Source organism: Mercenaria mercenaria, chromosome 9 (assembly GCF_021730395.1).
Source record: "Mercenaria mercenaria strain notata chromosome 9, MADL_Memer_1, whole genome shotgun sequence".
In the NCBI taxonomy this organism is placed as follows: domain Eukaryota; kingdom Metazoa; phylum Mollusca; class Bivalvia; order Venerida; family Veneridae; genus Mercenaria; species Mercenaria mercenaria.
In genome coordinates this window covers 13,284,058-13,305,872 of record NC_069369.1, presented here as the reverse complement: position 1 = coordinate 13,305,872, position 21,815 = coordinate 13,284,058, and the positions used below count along the sequence as shown (strand labels likewise).

At 35.3% G+C, this 21,815-nt stretch overlaps 3 protein-coding genes across 5 annotated transcripts in view; 2 read left to right on the top strand and 1 right to left on the bottom strand.

Moving 5' to 3' along the window:
* Positions 1-2,385: 2,385 nt before the first annotated feature.
* LOC123546494 (E3 ubiquitin-protein ligase TM129-like) lies at positions 2,386-10,011 on the bottom strand. Its single transcript, XM_045332806.2, has 4 exons — positions 9,678-10,011; positions 7,314-7,791; positions 4,930-5,089; positions 2,386-4,304 (listed from the first exon to the last, which is right to left on the bottom strand). The coding sequence occupies exons 1-4, from the start codon at positions 9,928-9,930 to the stop codon at positions 4,053-4,055; spliced, it is 1,143 nt and encodes a 380-aa protein (XP_045188741.2). The 5' UTR covers positions 9,931-10,011; the 3' UTR covers positions 2,386-4,052.
* Positions 10,012-10,329: 318 nt separating this feature from the next.
* LOC123546492 (uncharacterized) overlaps positions 10,330-21,815 on the top strand; it is a 70,484-nt gene continuing 58,998 nt past the window's right edge. Inside the window, exon 1 of one of the 3 annotated variants that reach the window (XM_045332803.2) lies at positions 10,330-10,589. The gene's annotated coding sequence lies outside the window, so the exon portion shown is untranslated. The remainder of the gene's footprint in view (positions 10,590-21,815) is intronic. The other 2 variants (XM_053550828.1, XM_053550829.1) reach the window with 2 other exon arrangements.
* Positions 15,889-16,634, top strand: LOC128559210 (uncharacterized). Its single transcript, XM_053550415.1, has 2 exons — positions 15,889-16,044; positions 16,362-16,634. The coding sequence occupies exons 1-2, from the start codon at positions 15,889-15,891 to the stop codon at positions 16,632-16,634; spliced, it is 429 nt and encodes a 142-aa protein (XP_053406390.1).

Sequence of the window (21,815 nt, the reverse complement as noted above, 5' to 3'; positions counted from 1 at the left end):
CTATGCATGTGGTTCAAATTTGAAGGCTGTAGCTTGAGAAATGTGAAAGTAGGTCACTAGGTCAAAATCAAGGTCAAATTTTATTTCGTAACACAAAACTATGCAAGTGGTCCAAATTTGAAGCCTGTAACTTCAGAAATGTGAAAGTAGGTCACTAGGTCAATCTCAAGATCAAATTTCATTTCAGTACACAAAACTATGCTTGTGGTTCAAATTTGAAGGCTGTAGCTTGAGAAATGTGAAAGTAGGTCACTAGGTCAAAATCAAGGTCAAATTTTATTTTTGAACAAAAAACTGCATGTGGTCCAAATTTGAAGCCTGTACCTTCAAAAATGTGGAAGTAGGTCACTAGGTCAGTAACAAGGTCAAAGTTTTTTTCGGTACACAAACCTATGCATGTGTCTTAATTTGAAGGCTGTAGCTACAGAAATGTGAAAGTAGGTCACTAGGTCAAGATCAAGGTCAGCTCATGTCAAGGTTCATCTTGCCATTCAAAACTATACATGTGGTCCAAATTTGAATGATGTAAGTTATGGACATGAAGATTCTAAGTTTTTTCCTATATAAGTATATATGAACCATATGACCCCTGGGGTGGGGCCATATTTGACCCTAGAGGGATAATTTGAAGAAACTTGTTAGAGAACCACTAAATGATGCTACATTACAAAATAACAAAGCCATAGTCTTTGTGGTTTGGACAAGAAGATTTTCAAAGTTTTTCCCCATATAAGTCTATGTAAACAATGTGACCCCCAGGGCGGAGCCATATTTGACCCTTGGGGAATATTTTGAACAATCTTAGTAGAGGACCACTAGATGATGTCATATACAAAATATCAAAGCCCTAGGCCCTGTGGTTTTGGACAAGAGGTTTTTCAAAGTTTTTTCCTATAAAAGTCTATATAAACCATGTGACCCCTGGGGTGGGGCCATATTTGACCTCAGGGAAATAATCTGAACAATCTTAGTAGAGGACCAAAGATTTTGCTACATACCAAATATTAAAGCCCTAGGCCCTATGGTTTTGAACAAGAAGATCAGAAACCGTTTAACTGTTCCTGGCCAATGTGACCTTGACCTTTGACCTCAAAATCAATAGGGGTCATCTGCTGGTCATGGCCAACCTAACTATCAATGAGTTATTGCCTGGAAACCATTTTACTGTTCCTGGTCACTGTGGCCTTGACCTTTGACATACTGCCCTCAAAATCAATAGGGGTCATTTGCTGGTCATGACCAACCTCCCTATAAACTTTCGTGACCCTAGGTCTAAGAGTTCTTGAGTTATCATCCGGAAACCGTTTTACTGTTCAGGGTCACTGTGACCTTGACCTTTAACATACTGACCTCAAAATCAATAGGGGTCATCTGCTGGTCATTACCAACCTCCCTATCAACTTCCATGATCCTAGGCCCAAGTGTTCTTGAGTTATCATCCGGAACCCGTTTTACTAATCAGGGTCACTGTGACCTTGACCTTTGACAAACAGACCTAAAAATCAATAGGGGTCATCTGCTTGTGATGACCAACCTCCCTATCACTTTTCATGATCCTAGGCCTAAGCGTTCTTGAGTTATCATCCGGAAACGGATTGGTCTACATTCCGACCGACCGACCGACATCTGCAAAACAATATACCCCTCCTTCTTTGAAGAGAGGGGGGGCATAAAAAAAAAGATGACCCTTATAGATTTTGAGGTCAGTCGGCCAAAGGTCAAGGTCACATTGACCCGGAACAGTAAAACGGTTTCTGGGTGATAACTCAAGAACGCTTGGGCCTAGGATCACAAAACTTAATAGGATGGTTGACCATGACCAGCAGATGACCCCTGTTGATTTTGAGGTCAGTAGGTCAAAGGTCAAGGTCACATTGAACCAGAACAGTTGAACTTAAGTTTACAGTGAGCAAATAATTTCTGTTCCTTGTGTAATTATTGAATACATCAAGGGGGGCATTTTCTGTTCGACGAGCTCTTGTTAGTATTATATACCCCTTTAGGTGGATGGTTTGATATCTGTTGTCAACATTTTCGTTTGAACATCTCAGAAAGTTACGGTCAGAATTACACCAAACTTAACCTGTAGCAATTTCTAATCTCACAGTGTGCAGAACCATTTGAACAAGCTTTTATCGACATTTTGGGGTACAAAAATGGACACTATTTTACTGAAATTAATGGAACCCTGCTGGGCAGTCATTTCATCTCCTGAAGGAATTGTGGGAAGTTTAGAAGCTTAAAAACCTGTTCAAATAGAGATATGGTCTCTAAAAATTCGTAGTTACAAACAGGAAATAATACTGTAATGTGTTAGTCAGAGGTGTACATGGAGCCTGGCTCACAACGGTCAATCCATTTTCCCAAAGAAAGGACAGTTTAAAGCCTACTTCATATAGTATTTTATTTCACTTTTTGGAATTACATAATAAGCATAACAACAACAAAACAGTCGGACCATAATTTCAGCCAGATAACTTGCACAATGGTTTAAGCTCATGTCCTTCCTAAAACCCAAAACAAAATTTAGAAAAATTGGCTGTAAAATCTTACACTGTCCCTCCTCTTGATAACCTGCAGGTTATTTGATCTTAGCTGAACAGCAAATATAGTGCAATAACATACATGTGGTTTCCATACTGCTGAGCAAAAACTTTTAAGTTAAGGCAAATACTGAGTTAACAAGTTGTGAAAGCTTTAACAATTGCAGAGATTAATTTTCCTTGATTTTATAGTTGCATCAATCCATCAAATAGTACCAACAAATAATTCTTATTCACTTTATCTTCAAAATCTAAATTCACAGCTGAATCCCAACTAAACTACCATTTTGGCCAAAACTACAACATTTCATGCGCACAATAGTAATCTGATTTCAGAGTATAATAGGAAGTCAACACTATGTCAAATCTGAGGCTGCATAAAAGTTTTGTCTGGTCACCTGCTCCTTCAGATAATAAGCAGGATCTCTACAAGCCAAAATAATAGAGAACAGTGGGATATCTGTAGTTAGAGTAGTAAAACTTGTTTTATACAGATGTATCACAAATAAATACAGATTCTCATCAACTTTGAACACTTACATACTTAACTTGTTGTAAAAAATGTTCTTTTTTCTTTAGGGTCTACCTAGAACTATCTGTTGATACATAAGTCAGGGGTGCAACTGATATAAGTTGTGTAACCTATTTCAGTTACTTTTGCAAGCATTTTATAACCTGTATTAGTAATAAAATATAGTTAACTCAGGTAAGTTATTCAAAAAGTCTTTTACCTGTTCTCACAAAGTGACCTTTAAAGTGAAATTAGTAGCAAACTGTGGTTAATCAAATTCTCTTTTAGTCTGTTCATGAACTGATAAGCATAATGGGATGTTAAGAGTTTTATAGCTTTAAAACTTTTGCGTAAACCTTTATCAGCCTTGCGTAAACAATTTTACTGCATAGCTTGAAAGATAAAAGTTCAAGGATTCAGGAAATAATTGCGTTAGTCTCATTCAAAATGCGGAATTGGCACAGGAAGGCTTTGTAATATTTTATGATAACTGAAACAAGTTATGAAAGAATAAGCAATAACTCAAATGGGTTACAAAATGCGATAACTTGAAACAGTTACACCCCTGACTGTACATAGCATAAGTATTTACAAAATAATTCACTGTGTTACATAACTAAGGAAAGAAACTTTGGGCTTTATTGCACCATAACTGTCACTGTCCTCTGTCCACAATCTAAAGCCTGCGCTTCTCCAATAAGAAAAGAAAAACTTTTCTAACAATTGTCCATCCATAATCTGTTACCGGTAGTTACAGATTCAAAGATCAATCTAAGGTAGGTAAACCTCTGCTGCTGTAGGACAAAATCCCCATCTTAACCTGATATAAATTTAAATAAATCTTTATTTAAATGACATCATATATGAAGTTCATTTTTCTCCATTTGTGATTCCATTTGAAGTTTAGCTGAAAAAGGTGAATTTTGCCAGCCTAGGGAAGAGGGAATGTTGACATATCAAGTTGCACATGTGAAAAGAATTTATTACAGTTTCTAGTTTCACACCTGAATTTTACACACATCTAGAATACAGAAGACAGCCCTACATGTAGGACAAGGTGACCTGCTAGACAACCAGGTATCTGGTCTTTGTTGATCTTGTCTACTGGCAAACCATTTTCCCATACACTCTAAACACCACATAGGTCTACAGTAACACTGTACACATTCTCCAACATCTTGTTCACTGCAGTGTTTCTGTAGTTTTACGTCCGATTCTTTCTGCATGCAGCCAATGCAGGTATCAATCTCCTGAAAAAAAAAAGAAGTACAAGCTATAGAATTTTGAACTAAGCTACATATATAAAATTTTTGTTATGTTTTTGTTCATAATTATTTCGTTTAACAGTTTAACAGTTCTAACAGTTTCAAGCAATTTTGTAGTAAGTTAGCCTTAATTTCCTACCATTTTGTCCCACCAGAACTTATACAGTTACCTTGACCACTTTTTGTTTTAAATGACAGGTGTGGCAATTCTCATACCAAGTAAGACTGCAGGTGCAGCTTTTCTCGAAGTATTAACAGGAAGTGTGGCATTTCTCAAATGAATTATGACACAAGGTGTGACATTTCTCAAACATTGATATAATTGTATGACATGAGGTATGACAAAAGCTTATATTATTTCCATTTATTTGGTGAATGTGCCTTTATAAATGTATTATGTGTGTCGAGCAACATCATAATGCTATAAAATCCTGCTTTGAAATAAAGCAAGATAGCCATGATAGCCTTATATCGCTCCCCAACTCAAATGAATACAAAGTCATATTGTTTTCTTCAGCTCAAGATGTTAAAATGGCCTGATGAATGAAGAAATAGCAGAAAATCATTCCTCACTATAGATTCTACCTTATATTAAGGTTACAATATTTACCATTCCATCAGGGGGATGAAAGACTGGATTTAATGACACCTGCTCTGCAAATGCTTGTAAAAACTGTTCACTCATTGACTGTCGTATCACTATATTTCTGGCATTTCTTACAGGAGCTTGTAATTTTTCCTTCAAGTCTCTGTAGTCTAAGGCATTTAACCTGAAAATAATCTCAGTATTATCATGTTAAAATCTCAAAGTGTCATTCTGTAAAAACCTCATTATCATCATCAAACATGTCACTGTCATTATGTAAAAAGAGCACCACCTTGTGGGTGCAGATGCTCCTCTGATTTTTTTGTCTCGGCACTTACGAGTTACGGTACTTGCTGTAAACAGTCAACTTTTAATGGCGAGTAACTGCTCCAAGCAAAAATTTAAAGGAATAGCTTTGACCATTAGGGAGAAAAGTTGACCTAAACACAAAACTTAACCAAGAAATCTGATATTTTCCAAAGGGGCCATAATTCCTGCAAAAAGCAGGATGGAGTTATGTTTCTTGCTGTACAGAGTCAGCTATTTATGGTGAACAAGTGTTGCAAGTTTTAAAGCAATAGCTTTGATAGTTTAGATGAAAAGCTGACCTAAACATAAATACTTAACCAGGCAACACCAACGCTGATGCCAATCAAGTGATGACAATAACGAATCTTTTTTTTCCCAAAAATCAGATGAGCTAAAAATGGACAATGAATCAATCTAGCTCATTGTGATCTTGTGAAAAATTTCACTGTCATCATGTAAAAATCTTATTGTCATCATGTGGAAATGGATAATGAATTAATCTTAGTCATTGTAATCATGTAAAAATCTCCTTGTCATCATGTAAACATCTTGTCATCATGTAAACATCTCCATCATATTAAAATGGACATTGAAAATAATCTCATTGTCATCATAGAATATTATGTAAGTTTGTAAAGAAGAAACAAATTCTGAATGTTTGTTCAGGTGAGAAAAATATAGTCATTAAAAACAAGAGCTATCACTGAAGGTGATGAATGTACCCTGACGTGTGTCAGTACATTGCAATTTGATGCACATAAGATTGCATAATTATGTCGACTGTATGTATAATTGTATGACTCTATGTATATAGTACAGTAACAAAAAACAAAGTCCCATAACTCTGCAGAATATTTTTCTGAAAGAACCTATTATGCACCATGCACATGCAAGGTTGGTACTGATCACTTGTTTGAAGTTTCATTAAATTGTGTGCAATGGTTCGGGAGATATGCAAAAAACAAAGTCCTGTAACTCTGCACATTTTTTTTCTGAAAGAACCTTACATGCACCATGCACAACTACTGTTGTTACTGATCACTTGTGCGAAGTTTCATTAAATTGTGTCAAGGGGATAAGCAGAGTTGGTGAGCACACGACTGTGTCTATGGACAGACGGACAACCTGAAACCAGGTACAACAAGAGCTGTCGGAGGACAGCAACGCTCGACTATTCAACAGCCTTGTCGATTGAATGAATAAGAAAGTCGAAAAAGGGCATAACTTAGTAAAAAAAGCAAAATAGGGTTATGGAACCTGCATAGTGCTTATCAGCTCATGACAGTGGACAAGTGTGTGAAGTTTCAATCCATTGCCATAAGTGGGTACTGAGATACCAGCTTACATATAAGAATTTAACAAAAAACTCCTAAGTTGAAAAAGGGGCATAATTTTGTAAAATGCGAAGTTGAGTTATTGACCCTTTGCACTGCATGTCATATCATGACAGTGAACAAGTGTGTGAAGTTTCAATCCTTTCCCATTAGTGGATACTGAGGTACCAGCTTACATACAAAAACTTAACCAAAAATGTCTGTGTTGAAAAAGGGGCATAATTTTGTAAAAAAGCAAAATAGAGTTATGGGACCTACTTTGTGCATGTCAGATCATGACAGTGAACAAGTGTGTGAAGTTTCAATCCATTCCCATTAGTGAGTACTGAGATACCAGCTTACATACAAAACCTTAACCAAAAATTTCCAAGTCGAAAAAGGGGCATAAGTTTGTAAAAAAGTAAAATTGAGTTATGGAACCTGTGCAATGTAAGTCAGTTTATCACAGTTAATAAGTGTGTGAAGTTTCAATCCATTCCCACAAGTGGTTACTGAGACACCAGCTTACATACAAAAACTTAACCAAAAATTTTTAAGTCAAAATAGGGGCGTAATTTTGTAAAAAAGCAAAATAGGGTTATGGAACCTGTGCAATGTAAGTCAGTTTATCCAAGTGAATAAGTGTGTGAAGTTTCAATCCATTCCCACAAGTGGTTGCTGAGATACCAGCTTACATACAAAAACTTAACCAAATAGTCGAGCTAATAAAATTAATGTGTATACAGAATATGAGTTACATGTAAATCTAAGATCTGCATTACTTACCTTAATCTAAAAGGTGATATTTTTTGATTTATACTGGCAACATCTATATGCACAAACTGGACAGAAGTCATGTTTTCATACGATATATTATGTTCTTCTGATGCTGCAAGTGTCAGATGAATATCATTTTGATGAGCAACATACACAAAATATGTTGAGGTTTTAATCACCCACGAATCCGTCACTATAACTCTGCGTCCTGTTGGTATTCCAGATGAAAATTTGTCGATTCTACGAAATTCTATGTTTATAGATGCTGCAACCGCTCTCCAGTTACTGTTCTCATCACCAAGGTAACCAAGTTGCTTAGCAATAGAATGGTTGTCCCAATTATTTCTAGACCAGTAGAAGACTTGAAGACATGCTGCAGTTGCTATGGTTATAGTTGATACAAGGAGAAGCTGGAAACCAGCAGGAGCAAGCCATGGAGTAAATAATTGCAGGTGTGGAGCAAACAGTCCCAAAACAACATAGTAACCTGTAATATAACAACATAGTAACCTGTAACATAACAACATAGTAACCTGACTGTAATATAACAACATAGTAGCCTGACTGTAATATAACAACATAATAACCTGTATCATAACAACATAGTAACCTGTAACATAACAACATAGTAACCTGTTCATATAACAACATTATAGTAACCTGTAACATAACAACATAGTAACCTGTGAATATAACATATAATTTTGAAGTTGTTGACTAATGTTGACATGTATAAGAAAATCATAATTATATAAATATATATATTTTTAAATATGTCATTTCACAATTTAAGTGTTTCCGTCACATTTTAAGTGATTACGTCACATTTTAAGTAAATCTCTCACACTTTAAAAGACATTATAAGTGAACAGGTCTCATTTTCTAAGTCACATTTCAAGTGAATCTTAATGAATTTAGGTAAATCTCTCACATCTTACATGTTTCTTTCAAATCTTAAGTAGTTCTCTCATATTTAAGGTGCTAAGTGATTCCCTCACAATCCCATTTTAAATAGTTTTCTCACATTTTCAGTGAATCCCTTCACATTTTAAGTACGGTAATTCTCTAACATTTCCAGTGACTCTCTCTCACATATTTTAGAGATTGAAATGCAACCCACTAAAGATGTGATTAAATTATAGAAATGAAAAGAAGAGACTTAGTTTAAATTAATATATGCATTTTTTTCAATAAATTGTTCAGTATAAAAATAGTATATTATAAGCCTTTGAGACACTTTATGTGGTAATTATTAATTAAAAACAAATAAGCGGCCTGAGGGTAATTATAATTAAACAGTCTTGAAAACTAAGTGACCCCGGGGTGGGGCTTTAAATGGACCCTGGGTCATGATTTGAACAATCTTAGTAAAGGGCCACTAGACAATGCCACATGTAAAAATATCTAAGCTCTATGCCTCTCGGTTAAGAGAACATTTTTTTTATATTTTCCTATAGAACTCTATGTAAATTCAAGGGAGTGGGACCAATACTGACCCTGGGATCATAACTTGAACAATCTAGTCCACTAGAGAATGCCACATACCAAATGTCTAAGCTCTACATGTAGGTCTTCAGGTTTAAGAGAAGAGGATTTTTGAAATTCACAATATAGTCATATAGAGAAAAATAAGCCTGGCGGCCATGTTTTTTAACGAAATAGAATGGCTTTTAAAGTAATTTTGGTTGAAAGTCACCTAGAGATCATTTCTACAAAATATTTTTGAAATCCGGCAGTTTCTGAGAAGGATTTTCCTTTCAGTTACCATGGCAACCACAGTTCTGAATGGATTTTAATTCTTTGGACAATTTTAAAAGGAGGCCATCAAAGGTTAATTTCTGTGAAGTTTGGTGTAAATCTGCCCAGTGGTTCTGAAGAATTTTTTTTGGAATTTACAATATAGCCATTGAGGGAAAAGAAGCCTTGCACCCTGGCGGCTATGGTTTTTACAGCAATAGAAAGACTTTAGCATTTTTGGTAGAGGGTCACCTAGAGATCATTTCTAAAAAACATTTTTTTGAAATGCAGTTACCACTTTCTGAAAAGAAGATTTTTAGTTTCTTTTTGGTTGCCATGGCAACCACAGATCTGAATGAATTTTAATTCTATGGGCAAAATTGAAAGGGGCCCCCAAGGATCATTCCTGTGAAGTTTGGTGTAAATCTGTCCAGTAGTTTTGAAGATTTTTTAAAAATTGTTGACAGATGATCGGACGACACACAATGTCAATCGGTTACAAAAGCTTACTTTGCGCCAATCGATCATAACAAGATTTATATTATTGTAAATTATATGAGAATGCACTTTAAAATAACACTGCGATTACCGCACGCCTTTGAAAGATAAATGAAGCAAGCTAAACATCATACTTACACAACAGTAATGTACTATGAAATATCAAAGTGATTGATGTTCGTCTAATGTGATAGTAAATAAAGTTTATGTCTTCACTTCCAAGAAAATTGGAGAACACGTTCTGAACAGTGAGCCCTGCTGATATAAATTCGGTTGGTGGAGCGATCAATAAAATTGCGAAGAACAGGTAAAGACATGTGAACAGCAGAATCGCATTTGTTTCTGATACAGCCATTTTCGATATGATGAATTTGTTGTTGACAAAAATCATAAGAAATGACAAAATAAAACAATTTTTGGATGAGCTGTCATTTTGCCGGAAATTAAAATTTGGCGAGCTTGATTGTTAATACTTGCTTGATTATTATTATTTTTTGGTTCGTGTTTTAATCGATTCGACGAAACTAGGAGAATTGGAAACATCTAGACCACAGGCACGGGTCCAGTATATATAATTTTTTGTTTAATATAAAAAAAATCTGTTTTTTTTTCCCCACACAAATATACTTTATATATGTTAGTCAAATGAAAAAAAAACCGATGACAAAAAATCCGGTCACAGTATCACATACATTGAATGTATGTGATATCTGGAACATAGACCTTTGTATGTGATATTGTGACCGGATTTTTTGTCATCGATTTTTTTTCATTTGACTAACGTATAAAAGGTTAATTGTGTGAAAAAAAGGGATTTTATATTAAACAAAAAAATATACACTGGACCCGTGCCTGTGATCTAGACTAGAGAAGATGAAATACTGTCGTTGCTGCTACCAAAGGGGACATTTATGTATCACCTACTGTTTTCATTTATTTTAGTACAAACATAACTGACAATCCAGAATCAGTCCAGTACGTGACGTGTAGACTGAATTTTACCCAAGTTGTTTCAGGAAATCCTACTCAGTTCGGTTTTACGATAATTGTGTAAGTAGCTGTTTACTAATTTTACATGCACCGGTTACCTTTCATATTGAGTTTGATGTGTTAGATATGATTGAATCATCTTAGTTCTCTCTGGAAGGACTTAACACTAAATTCTATAATTTGCCTTACCAATATCAGGCTCCAATAATCTACTTTCGTTTCTGAAAAAAAACTTCCTTGTTTAATTTTTATTTCCTGATTCCATTGATTCCAAGCGATAAAGTGTGCAGGGGTGCACAATTGATGCTTGATTAAAAGACGAGGATACTATTATTTTACTCTTTAGCAGTAAGCCATTAAAAAGGTTAATGCCCAAAGTTGTATTAAGGTTCATCAAAAGTGTTTGAGACAGCCCTCATAGTGAGTAGGTTATAGGAAAAAGATGTTTCCTTTTGTGAAGAAAGCACCAAACTTTGTATGTGACTATTTTGAAGTATGCTGAATCCAAAAAAAGGAGAAGACACGCAGTTCGCTAACCTCATTTAGCTTAAAATGAGGCCCCAAAAAGGGACCTATATTTTATCTATTTTAATCATATATTTTTGAAAGCAATGTCCAAAAGGTGAATTTAAAACCAAACTAAGTAACTATTATTGACATAATATCTTTTTAGTTACATTTTATACACATTTGATATATAGGACACTAACAAATGACATAGATGAGGCCCTAAAAGGGGGAAAATTGTTTCAAAATTTCATTTACAGGATTACTTTATTTTTTTAAGTGTGAATATTATATCACTCAGGTAAACAAAACTAATTTTAGTATTTAATTATATCAAAATATTATTTACACATTCTTTACATTTTGAGGTTCATTAAGGGTATTTTATAAAACATAAAACAAGTTCGCATATACGTAGTACTACATACTGTAATTCATGTAATCGATTTTACTGTACTTATACTTACATGGGGTACCGATAGTTTGATTTCCCTATGCATATTATTAAGCATTCAAAAGAGCAGCTATAGAAGGGGTTATTTTGTGTTTTCCTTGTAATTCAATATCTAGTTTAAATTCATGTAAAACGTATTATATAAAACATAATTTATATGTTTTTTCGAGACAATTAATGAGTTCAAGCTAAAGCATACGATCATCCTAATGATTTCTTTACAACAAAAGAGAAATGGGATGTGAGCTAAATGTATTGTTGTATTTATTATTAATCTATACTATATTCAATACTAATTTATTTGAATTAGATAAAGATTTCAAGTTTTAGAATCAGTCTAAATTCCGCTTTCTTGAAAATAGCACTGGTATTGTATGATAGTGTTGTAAATTTAGCAGCTAGTCTTATTAAAGTTGATTTATTAATTGATTCTACTGATGTGAAACTTTGACCTCTGCTACTAGAGATGTCATTCACCAGTTACCCTCATAAATTGCTTGGGACTGGAGTGTGTATCATTTTATCAGGGTATGTTGTCATCATGTACCATCGTAAACATGTCTGATCTGTTAGAGTTAGAGGTTGCTCCATATTTGGGATGGTACCATCAGTCAACGGTTATCCTCATAAATATTAGGAGTAATCTTTGTCTTTCATCACTATGATACACTCCAAATATGGGAGGGTACCTGCTTTTGTATATAAACCTAGGTCAGAACTAGGGGAGGGATTCTTTACTTTTGGCTCGGACTTTGAAAATGACAGATCATAGAAACAAGAAATGAAATATTTACAGTTATAATTATAAGTGACTTTAGACCAGAGGAACGAGAGAAATTATAATTTTGACAACATTATTTCCATCATTTAGACTATTTATCCATCACATAATAAACTGATGTAGTAATTGGAATTAAAGTGTATTTTATCAATGGAGTATAAACCCCCTCACCCGAACTTACGTTTTTCAACACTGGTGGCAGCGGCGGAAACGGACTTACACACGTGCTTATAAGAAATTTGGACATATATTTCTATTCAAATATTTGTGGTGACAATTAAGTGATAATTATGGGACCTAAAAAGCAACACGAAAAAGATTCTGTCACAACTGAAGACGATGATAGTCATGAACAATTATTAGCTGAAGTTGAACTTTTAAGACAAAAACTTAAATCGGCAGAAGTTGATAACTTGACCTTAAGTGAGAGACTACGCAAAAATGAACAGGAAAGTACTTTACAAAGAGATGAATTAGTACGCAGTTACCAACAACGAATCAATGACATTTCTATGGAAAAAGACAATCAGATAAGAAATTTAGTCAATGAAAGGGACACAGCTTCGAATGAAAACAGCAATACATCAAGGCAGCAAAATCAACAGAGAGGCCGTGATAAATACGAGGTTCCTCTACCAAGGCAAATTATCTTTGATGGCAAATCATCCTGGGAGAGTTTCATTCACCCATTTGAAGCTATGGTTGATGCGTGCAAGTGGGACAATAGTGAACGTTTGTTCCGCCTTAAGAACAGTTTTACGCGGTGATGCTGCGGAATACGCTTTCAGCAGCTGGGAGCTGACGAATTGTCAAGTTATGCGAAGATAAATCATCTATGGCGATGCGATTTCAGGAAAAGCGCTCCACTTCCTCCTATCTGGCTGAGTTAGAAAACCGGAAATACAATAGGGAAAAAGAATCGTTGGCTGAATATGTGGCAGAGGTTAAGAGGTTGGTAATAAAAGGTTACCCCACAGCAAACAACGAGACGAGGGAAACGATAAACCTTCGGCACTTCTTAAGGGGCATTCAGGATTCTCAGGCGGCTTTGTTCATTGGGATGCAGGACCCAAAAACTATCGATCAGGCAAGAGAATTGCTCGACAACTATTCCAGCATCAGAGATGACGTGAGAGGGGCGAGAATTAGGAACATTGACACGGGCAGGGAACCTTATGTAACAGAAGCAAGACTGCAAGAATTTGGTAGGGATCTGAAATCCAACATAGGCAAAAAGATTGATCATCTCGCGAACCAGCTGAATGTTAAAAGTAGTAGATCAGCCTCGGATCGTAAAGTAAATCAGCGCCCAAGAAAAGATGTGCAGTGTTTTAGATGCCAGCAGTTTGGTCACTATGCGGACGAGTGTAAGGCAAACCTTCAGGAAGGTAACAAGTCGGAAAACTAGCTTCGACCAAGCCTAACGGCCCAGACTTGGTCAATAACAGTGAAGTCGAATTTAAGACTATTAAGTGTAGGAGTGCTAATACGGATGGTGTTTCATTATATTGCCTGTAAATATTTTTCAAACTGTGCGCGCGAACTTAGTCATAGATACTGGTGCCTGTACTACAATTTTTTCTACTGCATTATATCATAGAATACCAGAGGATGTGCGACCTGAGTTGTGTAAAGTTGACCCTTCAATACGTCTTGAAGTTGCGGATGATGGTTTATTAGCCATAGATGGACAATGTGAATTTTCATTTAGTGCATCGGGTCAAACTTTTAATTACACTGTATTAATTGCACCTATTCATGAAGATGGACTAATTGGATTAGACTTCTTGTATGAAAATGATTACCAACTTAGTGCTAAAAAGGGATTAAAATTGAATGGGAAAATGTGTAGAACTCTAGTTGAAAAAGTTCCCTTGAGGGCAGTCAGAGTGACCACAAGGTCAAGAGTAACAATTCCAGCGAATTCAGAAACAGTAATACCTGGGGAGGCTAATAAATTTCGGTGCAATTAATTCATCATTGGCATCATTTACCCTTCAGAGAATAACAACCGGCTAACAATGTTTTGATGGGAAGTGTGCTCATTGCTCCAAAGAGAATTCAGGGTGATTCAATTCCCATTAGACTAGTTAACACCTCTAACAGAAAAGTGAAATTATCAAAAGGGTCATTATTGGGATATTTACATGAAACTAAACAAGAGGATTTATTGAGAGAAAATGTCGATTTAAATGACTGTGAAATATTGGACCAATAATACCAAAACAAGTGAAAATGACATTAAATATGACATGACTAAATGGGTAGTGTGGTTAAAGGACTTGTACCATAGATCCTCTGAAAATCTCAATGAGTCACAAAAAGAAGCATTGAAGTGTCTATTGGAGAAACATAAAAATGCTTTTTCCAGTTCCTCCACAGATTTAGGGCGTACTTCATTAGTGCGACATACAATTGAGGTGGCAGAAAATGTTCGACCTGTAAAAATACCACCTAGACGGGTGCCAAAAGCGTTCGAAGGCAAGAAGAAAAAATTATTCAACAACAACTTGAAATGGGAATAATTGAAGAAAGTAAGAGCCCATGGTCTGCACCTTTATGCTTTGTAAGGAAAAAGGACCCGCAGGCAGGAGTGCGTGTCGTTGTGGATTATAGGGGTTTAAATGATCTAAGTAAAAAATGTGCCTATCCATTGCCGAGAATTGACAGTTGTTTAGAAAGTTTGGGAGGAAATAATTATTACAGTTCATTAGATCTTTTGTCAGGATTTTACCAAATAGAACTGGATGAGAGAGATCGTGAAAAGACTGCATTTGGCACCAGCAGGGGCGGTCTGTATCAAATACGTTACTATGCCGCAGGGCCTTACAGGGGCTCCACATACATTTCAGCGGTGTATGGAATTAGTGTTTTAAGAACTTACAGTGGAGGACAATGATTATTTACATGGATGATATTTGTACTTTTGCTGAAAACTTTTGATCAGGCATTGTTTAGGTTAGATGAAATTTTAACCAGATTGGAGAAAAATAACTTGAAATTAAAACCAAGCAAGTGCAATCTACTCCAAAGGCGCATAAATATATTAGGTCACACAATTGACAGTTCTGGAATACGTCCTTCAGAAGAGAAGTTAAAGCTGTGAAAGAATGGCCTGTGCCGCGGAATTTAACCGAACTCAGAAGTTTTTTTAGGTTTTTGTAGTTATTACAGACGTTTTATCAAGGGATTAGTGCTAGGGCGTCACCACTAATCGCTTAACAGAGGCGGTCGAGCGTTTTATCTGGGGACCAGAACAGGATAGTGCTTTTATGGACTTAAAAACTGCATTGACAGGCGAAGAAGTGTTAGCATATCCAAAAGAGGAAGGCTTATTCATAGTGGATACTGATAGTAGCAATTTCTCGTGCGGGGGTTGCTTGTCGCAAATGCAATGGTCAGATACAGTTCAGGATTTATGTTGAAAAACCAATTATGTTTGCGAGTAAATCATTTGACAAAACCAACGACGTTATTGTGCCACAAGAAGAGAACTGTTGGGCGTAGTGACATTTATAACCCAGTTTAGACACTTTCTGTTGGGTTGAGAATTTTTATTAAGGACTGACTGTTCAAGTTTAAGGTGGTTAATGTCGTTTAAGTCACCTACTGATCAAATGGCGCGCTGGCTAGAGGTTTTGTCACAGTATAACTTTAAAATCGAACATCGTAGTGGGAAAAAGCATATCAATGCTGATAGCCTGTCCAGAATTCCATGTGAACCAGAGGAGTGTCAGTGCTATGATGGGAATACAATATTGAAAGTTTACCATGTAAGGGGTGTCAGACTTGTTTGAAGAAACACGATTCCTGGTCAGATTTTGCACAATTCAATGACGTTGTTCCATTATTCGATAAAAACTTTAATATGGGAATCAGAGTAGGCCAGTCATATTACGAGTGAAGGCTCAAAATAGTGGATTTTGGAGCAGTATTTTTTGTGCTCATGCAGCTGCAAATCATGAGTTGATAGGTTGTTTCAATACACTTTTCCATGGATTAAAACAGACTGGGAAGTACTTCCGAAATCGCGTTCAACGACTTCGATTCATAATAGTCTGGATTTAAATGGTGTACAAAGTGGAAATAGCTTAACTATGGTGACAATAACGAGGAGGGTTTGAACAAGGACGTAAATGCTATACTGGATGAACATGTTGCATTATCCGAGGATGCAGCGCAAACATCTAACTTAGGTTGTCTCAAACAGTTTAACACAGTTAATTGTTCACCTGTCAAAATGGCCAAATTACAGAGAGCAGACCCAGATTTAGGAATTGTGATACAGTGGCTTGAAGAAAACAGACGACCCCTGAGAGATAAGGTAGCAGGGAATTCACCCAGTGTGCGGAATTATGGCTAAATTATGACCTGTTAACTCATATTGATGAGTGTTATTTAAAAAGTACATTGTCAGTGCAAAGGACCATCGGCTTTTGTTGATAGTGCCAAGAGTACTATATAAGGAACTTTTGATATCTTGTCATGATTCAATTACTGGAGCACATTTAGGAATTTCAAAGACATATTCAAATTACATCTCAAATATCACTGGTATTAAAATGAAGGAATACGTCCAGTTGCATATCAAAAGTTGTGAAAAGTGTTGCATTCCGAAAAAGGCCGAAAAAACATACCGAGGGCACCATTAACAGAGTACACAGTCGGCAATCCTATGGATCGTATACAAACAGACAATAATGGGACCACTTAATGAGACAGAATCCGGAAATCGGTACATTATCGTGGTCATTGACGGATTTACCAATGTGGGCTGAGTGTTATGCAACCAGAGATCAGCTAGCAAGTACCGTTGCTCATAAGATTGTATATGAATTTTTGTCCAGATATGGTATGTGTTTGGACATACATTCTGATCAGGGACAAATTACCAATCCAAGTTGTTCAGTGGAAGTCTGTCGGATTTTGGAAATTAATCAACTAGGACTAGTGGATATAGGCCAATGGCAAATGGTGGACCAGAGAGATTCAATCAAGTTTTGCAAAATATGATATCTACTTATTAAACTCCAATCAAACAAACTGGGATGAAAATCTTAATTTAATCACCTCCGCATACAGAGGAGTGTATCAGGCGACCGGATTCACGCCAAATTATTTAATGATAGGACGCGAAGCTATTATCCCGGTTGACGTTTCACTGGCTGCATTTTAGAGAATAAAATAAGTTCAGTGGACTATGCCATTCAACTACAAGAGAAGTTAACAGAGGCGCATCATATAGCACGAACTAATTTGCAAAAGAATGCTGTCAGACAGAAGCGTGATTATGACACCCGGATTTCAAAAAACACATTTTAGTAAAGGACAGTTAGTTTTGTGCTTAGAGAAGTCTAGACATAAAGGAATCAGCAAGAAAATTGACCCTAATATTTGGAAGGGGCCTTATGTTATTACAAGGAAGATCACAGACCTTTTGTATGAGATAAGACTTTCCCCAAATGGCAAATCAAGAATAGTGCATCATGATAGATTGAAACCGTTTCATGGAATAAAACGACCCATTGGCAATCAAACATGGTGAAGTCTAAGGAAAATAACCATAAATCAAAAATGAAAGGGTTCCAGCAAACTTCCAAACCTGCCTGGACAGTACCAGTCAACAAGTGAGGAGGAAGTTCTAGGAACAGGACCCAATACAGACCATACCAACATGGTGCACAATAGTTATAAATATTAAAAGTGTTAATTGTTTTGGATTAAGTTCATTTCCTTCTGGATTTTAAGTGCTAACTAATATTCGTCCTGGATTATAAGTGTGTACTTATTCATTTCATTATTCTTTGTATGGATTTAATTAGTGGCTGCAATGGTAATAATAATCCATTCAGCACAAGTGTATTCAAATGGATTAAATATTCTTTGTATGGATTTAATTAGTGGCTGCATTGGTAATAATAATCCCATACAGCCTTGGTGTATCGAATGGATTTATTTGTTGGCTTCATTTTCAGATATGAAAATTTGTGCCATTTATTAAAATCATGTATGTTGTATAATTAGATGCTCTTGGCACACAGGACTTAAAACTTTGGTAGAGACGACTACCATAGCCATATAAAATCCAACATTGTGCCTATTCCCTTTTTTTTCTAATTAATTTAAATAAATTAAAGGCACCAGGACTTACATTAGTAAATGGTAAAGACGACTACCATATCAATGAAACTAATCAAATTGTGCCTATTTCTATCATCATACTGTGTTAATGTTAAAATAAATAAAGGCACCAGGACTTAGTGTGAGTGAAATAAACATTGTGTGAAAGTGCTTACAAAAATATATTCACCTTATAGATGAACTGAATTCAACACTGGATTTTATTTACATGTGTTTTACTAGGACAGTTGGCGATTTTTTTTTTACACTTTTACATGTTTCATACATACATTAGTATAATAGTCATTTTACATGTATACTACTTTGAGAAGTATTTAGTCACATAGTTCTTCCGAACTATAATCATGAGTTTTATTAAAACACAAAGTATAGCATGTTTGCTACTATTCATGACACTTAATCATTTATTATTGAGGAGCAATTCAGTGATAATATAGTTTAGGTATTCATATTCTTATGTACCTTCTTCATAGTATTTGAGAGCAAGAGTCTGGCTCAGTAGTCACTTATATTTTAATGTTAAAACTTAATTGGGGACAATTAAGAAGCTAAGGGTGGGGGAGTGTTGTAAATTTAGCAGCTAGTCTTATTAAAGTTGATTTATTAATTGATTCTACTGATGTGAAACTTTGACCTCTGCTACTAGAGATGTCATTCACCAGTTACCCTCATAAATTGCTTGGGACTGGAGTGTGTATCATTTTATCAGGGTATGTTGTCATCATGTACCATCGTAAACATGTCTGATCTGTTAGAGTTAGAGGTTGCTCCATATTTGGGATGGTACCATCAGTCAACGGTTATCCTCATAAATATTAGGAGTAATCTTTGTCTTTCATCACTATGATACACTCCAAATATGGGAGGGTACCTGCTTTTGTATATAAACCTAGGTCAGAACTAGGGGAGGGATTCTTTACTTTTGGCTCGGACTTTGAAAATGACAGATCATAGAAACAAGAAATGAAATATTTACAGTTATAATTATAAGTGACTTTAGACCAGAGGAACGAGAGAAATTATAATTTTGACAACATTATTTCCATCATTTAGACTATTTATCCATCACATAATAAACTGATGTAGTAATTGGAATTAAAGTGTATTTTATCAATGGAGTATAAACCCCCTCACCCGAACTTACGTTTTTCAACAATAGATTAACCTTTGTACGGTTTGAACCAACGACCTTCCTATTGATCTGACAACACCTTTACCACAAGACGGTCTCTCTCACTGAACCCCTCCACAGAGCTTATAACTATAAACATTTCTAAAGTGCAGTAATTTTAGGCGTAACAACCTTTTCAATATTTAACTAAAACTGTAATAGGTTTGCCAGTATTTCACTCTCTAGCACATATGTGTTCAAAATGTCTAAGTACACAGGATTGGCTTGATACATTTATATCTGCCTTTGTATGTATTCTTTTAGTTACATTGATGAGTTTCCTCCAACTTATAGCAGCTAATTATAAAGTGTATTACATAATTAAAGCAAAGTACCAGTTCTCTTGACCATTTTTAGTTGAGAGGATTAGCAATGTCAATGTATGCTATAAATGCCTGTCTACAACATGCTTGGTGCAATGCCATTTGCTACATTCGTGAACATCTCTCAGGGGGTGCTTTCAATACATCTAATTGCTTAATACATATATTCTCTGGCTTCATTTTGATATCTCTGCAAACGTATTGAGACAGTATCACAACCAGATAATGCATTATACAGAATGTTAGCTTTAAGTCTACGTTCTTTCATGTGTCTTTTCCTGATGGATTTTTGTCGTTGTTTTTATGCAAAAAGACGGCTTACTACGGTATTAGTCAGCATGTACCAGAACTGTTTGAAACGGCCAAATGAAGCTACAGCTAAAACTAGCAAACTGTTTTACTGCAGAACATAACAGTGTGTATCAGTGTTGGTTGCTCGTAACATTATGCCTTTGTGGTTTTGTTTTTATGCATTTACAGCAAACAAATGTGTACCATTTCGCATACCAGTTAGTGCACCACATGTTGTAGGAAATAGACAGCATGAAAACATCTAAATTACCTGATGTTCACATTTCTAATATTTATATATGAAGCCATGTTGGTGGAGAGACATTAAGGTATGGACATACTAAATAGCTGGCCTTCTTTACTTTAGATAAAGTTGACATATTTCAAATGGTTACAGCACAGAGCAGGACCCGTTTTAAATGTCTGTAGCTTACATTTTTACATTTTCTTAAAGAATATTGTCAGTGCTGAAAAAACACATCAAATGGGAGTCATGTACTTCAGTTAAACAAACAAACTACTATCTGTCATGCTATCATATTATTGCAAAAATGCTTCCTACATGTCAAGGATAGATCTGTTATGTGATTTCAGCAAACAAAATGTAAAAAAGGAAGGAAAAAAGCTCTACAGAGCAAAGAAGGAGGACTCTTTGAATGCGCCATTTTGTTATGTGATTTCAGCAAACAAAATGTAAAAAAGGAAGGAAAAAAGCTCTACAGAGCAAAGAAGGAGGACTCTTTGAATGCGCAATTTTGCAACTACCATGGTTTTTTCTGTGCCAGTTTTCTGTTTAGTGTCTGTATACCTTAATTGTGACCCTTGCATTGCTTACTTGTTGAATCTAGATTGACCGGTAATGACATTTGACTTTTATTACTATGTACACTTCATAGAACCAATTAAATGCCAGTGCAATAACACATTCATGTATAAGAAATATAAATTTGTCAAACAAATGTATTAGAGAAGTACTGAGAAACCTGTTACAATTCTTAGATATCTATTGAATGGGTGTAAATATCAGTTTCTTTTATTTTATGGGTCTTTGGACGAGTCATTTGATTTGAAAACATGATTATGTCATATTATACTGTTATTTAACATACAAAAATGATCCATTGAAGGGCCTGTCTTTTTATATAATCTATTGCCCTAATAAAAATACAGATATATAGGTTAACTCATGGACCTAAACATGTGAATATTTTTTACTTTTTTTTTTGGATATTTTATACATTTGATCCATGAATTTAGCTTTTTTACTTATGTTAAGTTCAGAAATATGATATTTTAACGATAGAAATAAATTAATTTGCCCTTAAAATGTGATTTTTAACAATTTCCCCATTAAGGACCTCATACTATTTTTTCTTAGTCATGTATATTGAGTGTGTATAAAATGTAATTGAATAAATTTTGTGTCAAGGGTTATAATTGGTTAAGGTAATGAATTAACATTTTTGAAATTGTTGTAGATATATTTATTTGAAATAAATAAAAGGTAGTTCCCCTCTGGGGCCTCATGTTTTGGTCTATTCAAGCCAACAAATCGTGTATGTAGTCCATTTCTGATCCAGTATACTTCATAACACTTTATAATACAACTTTCATTCTT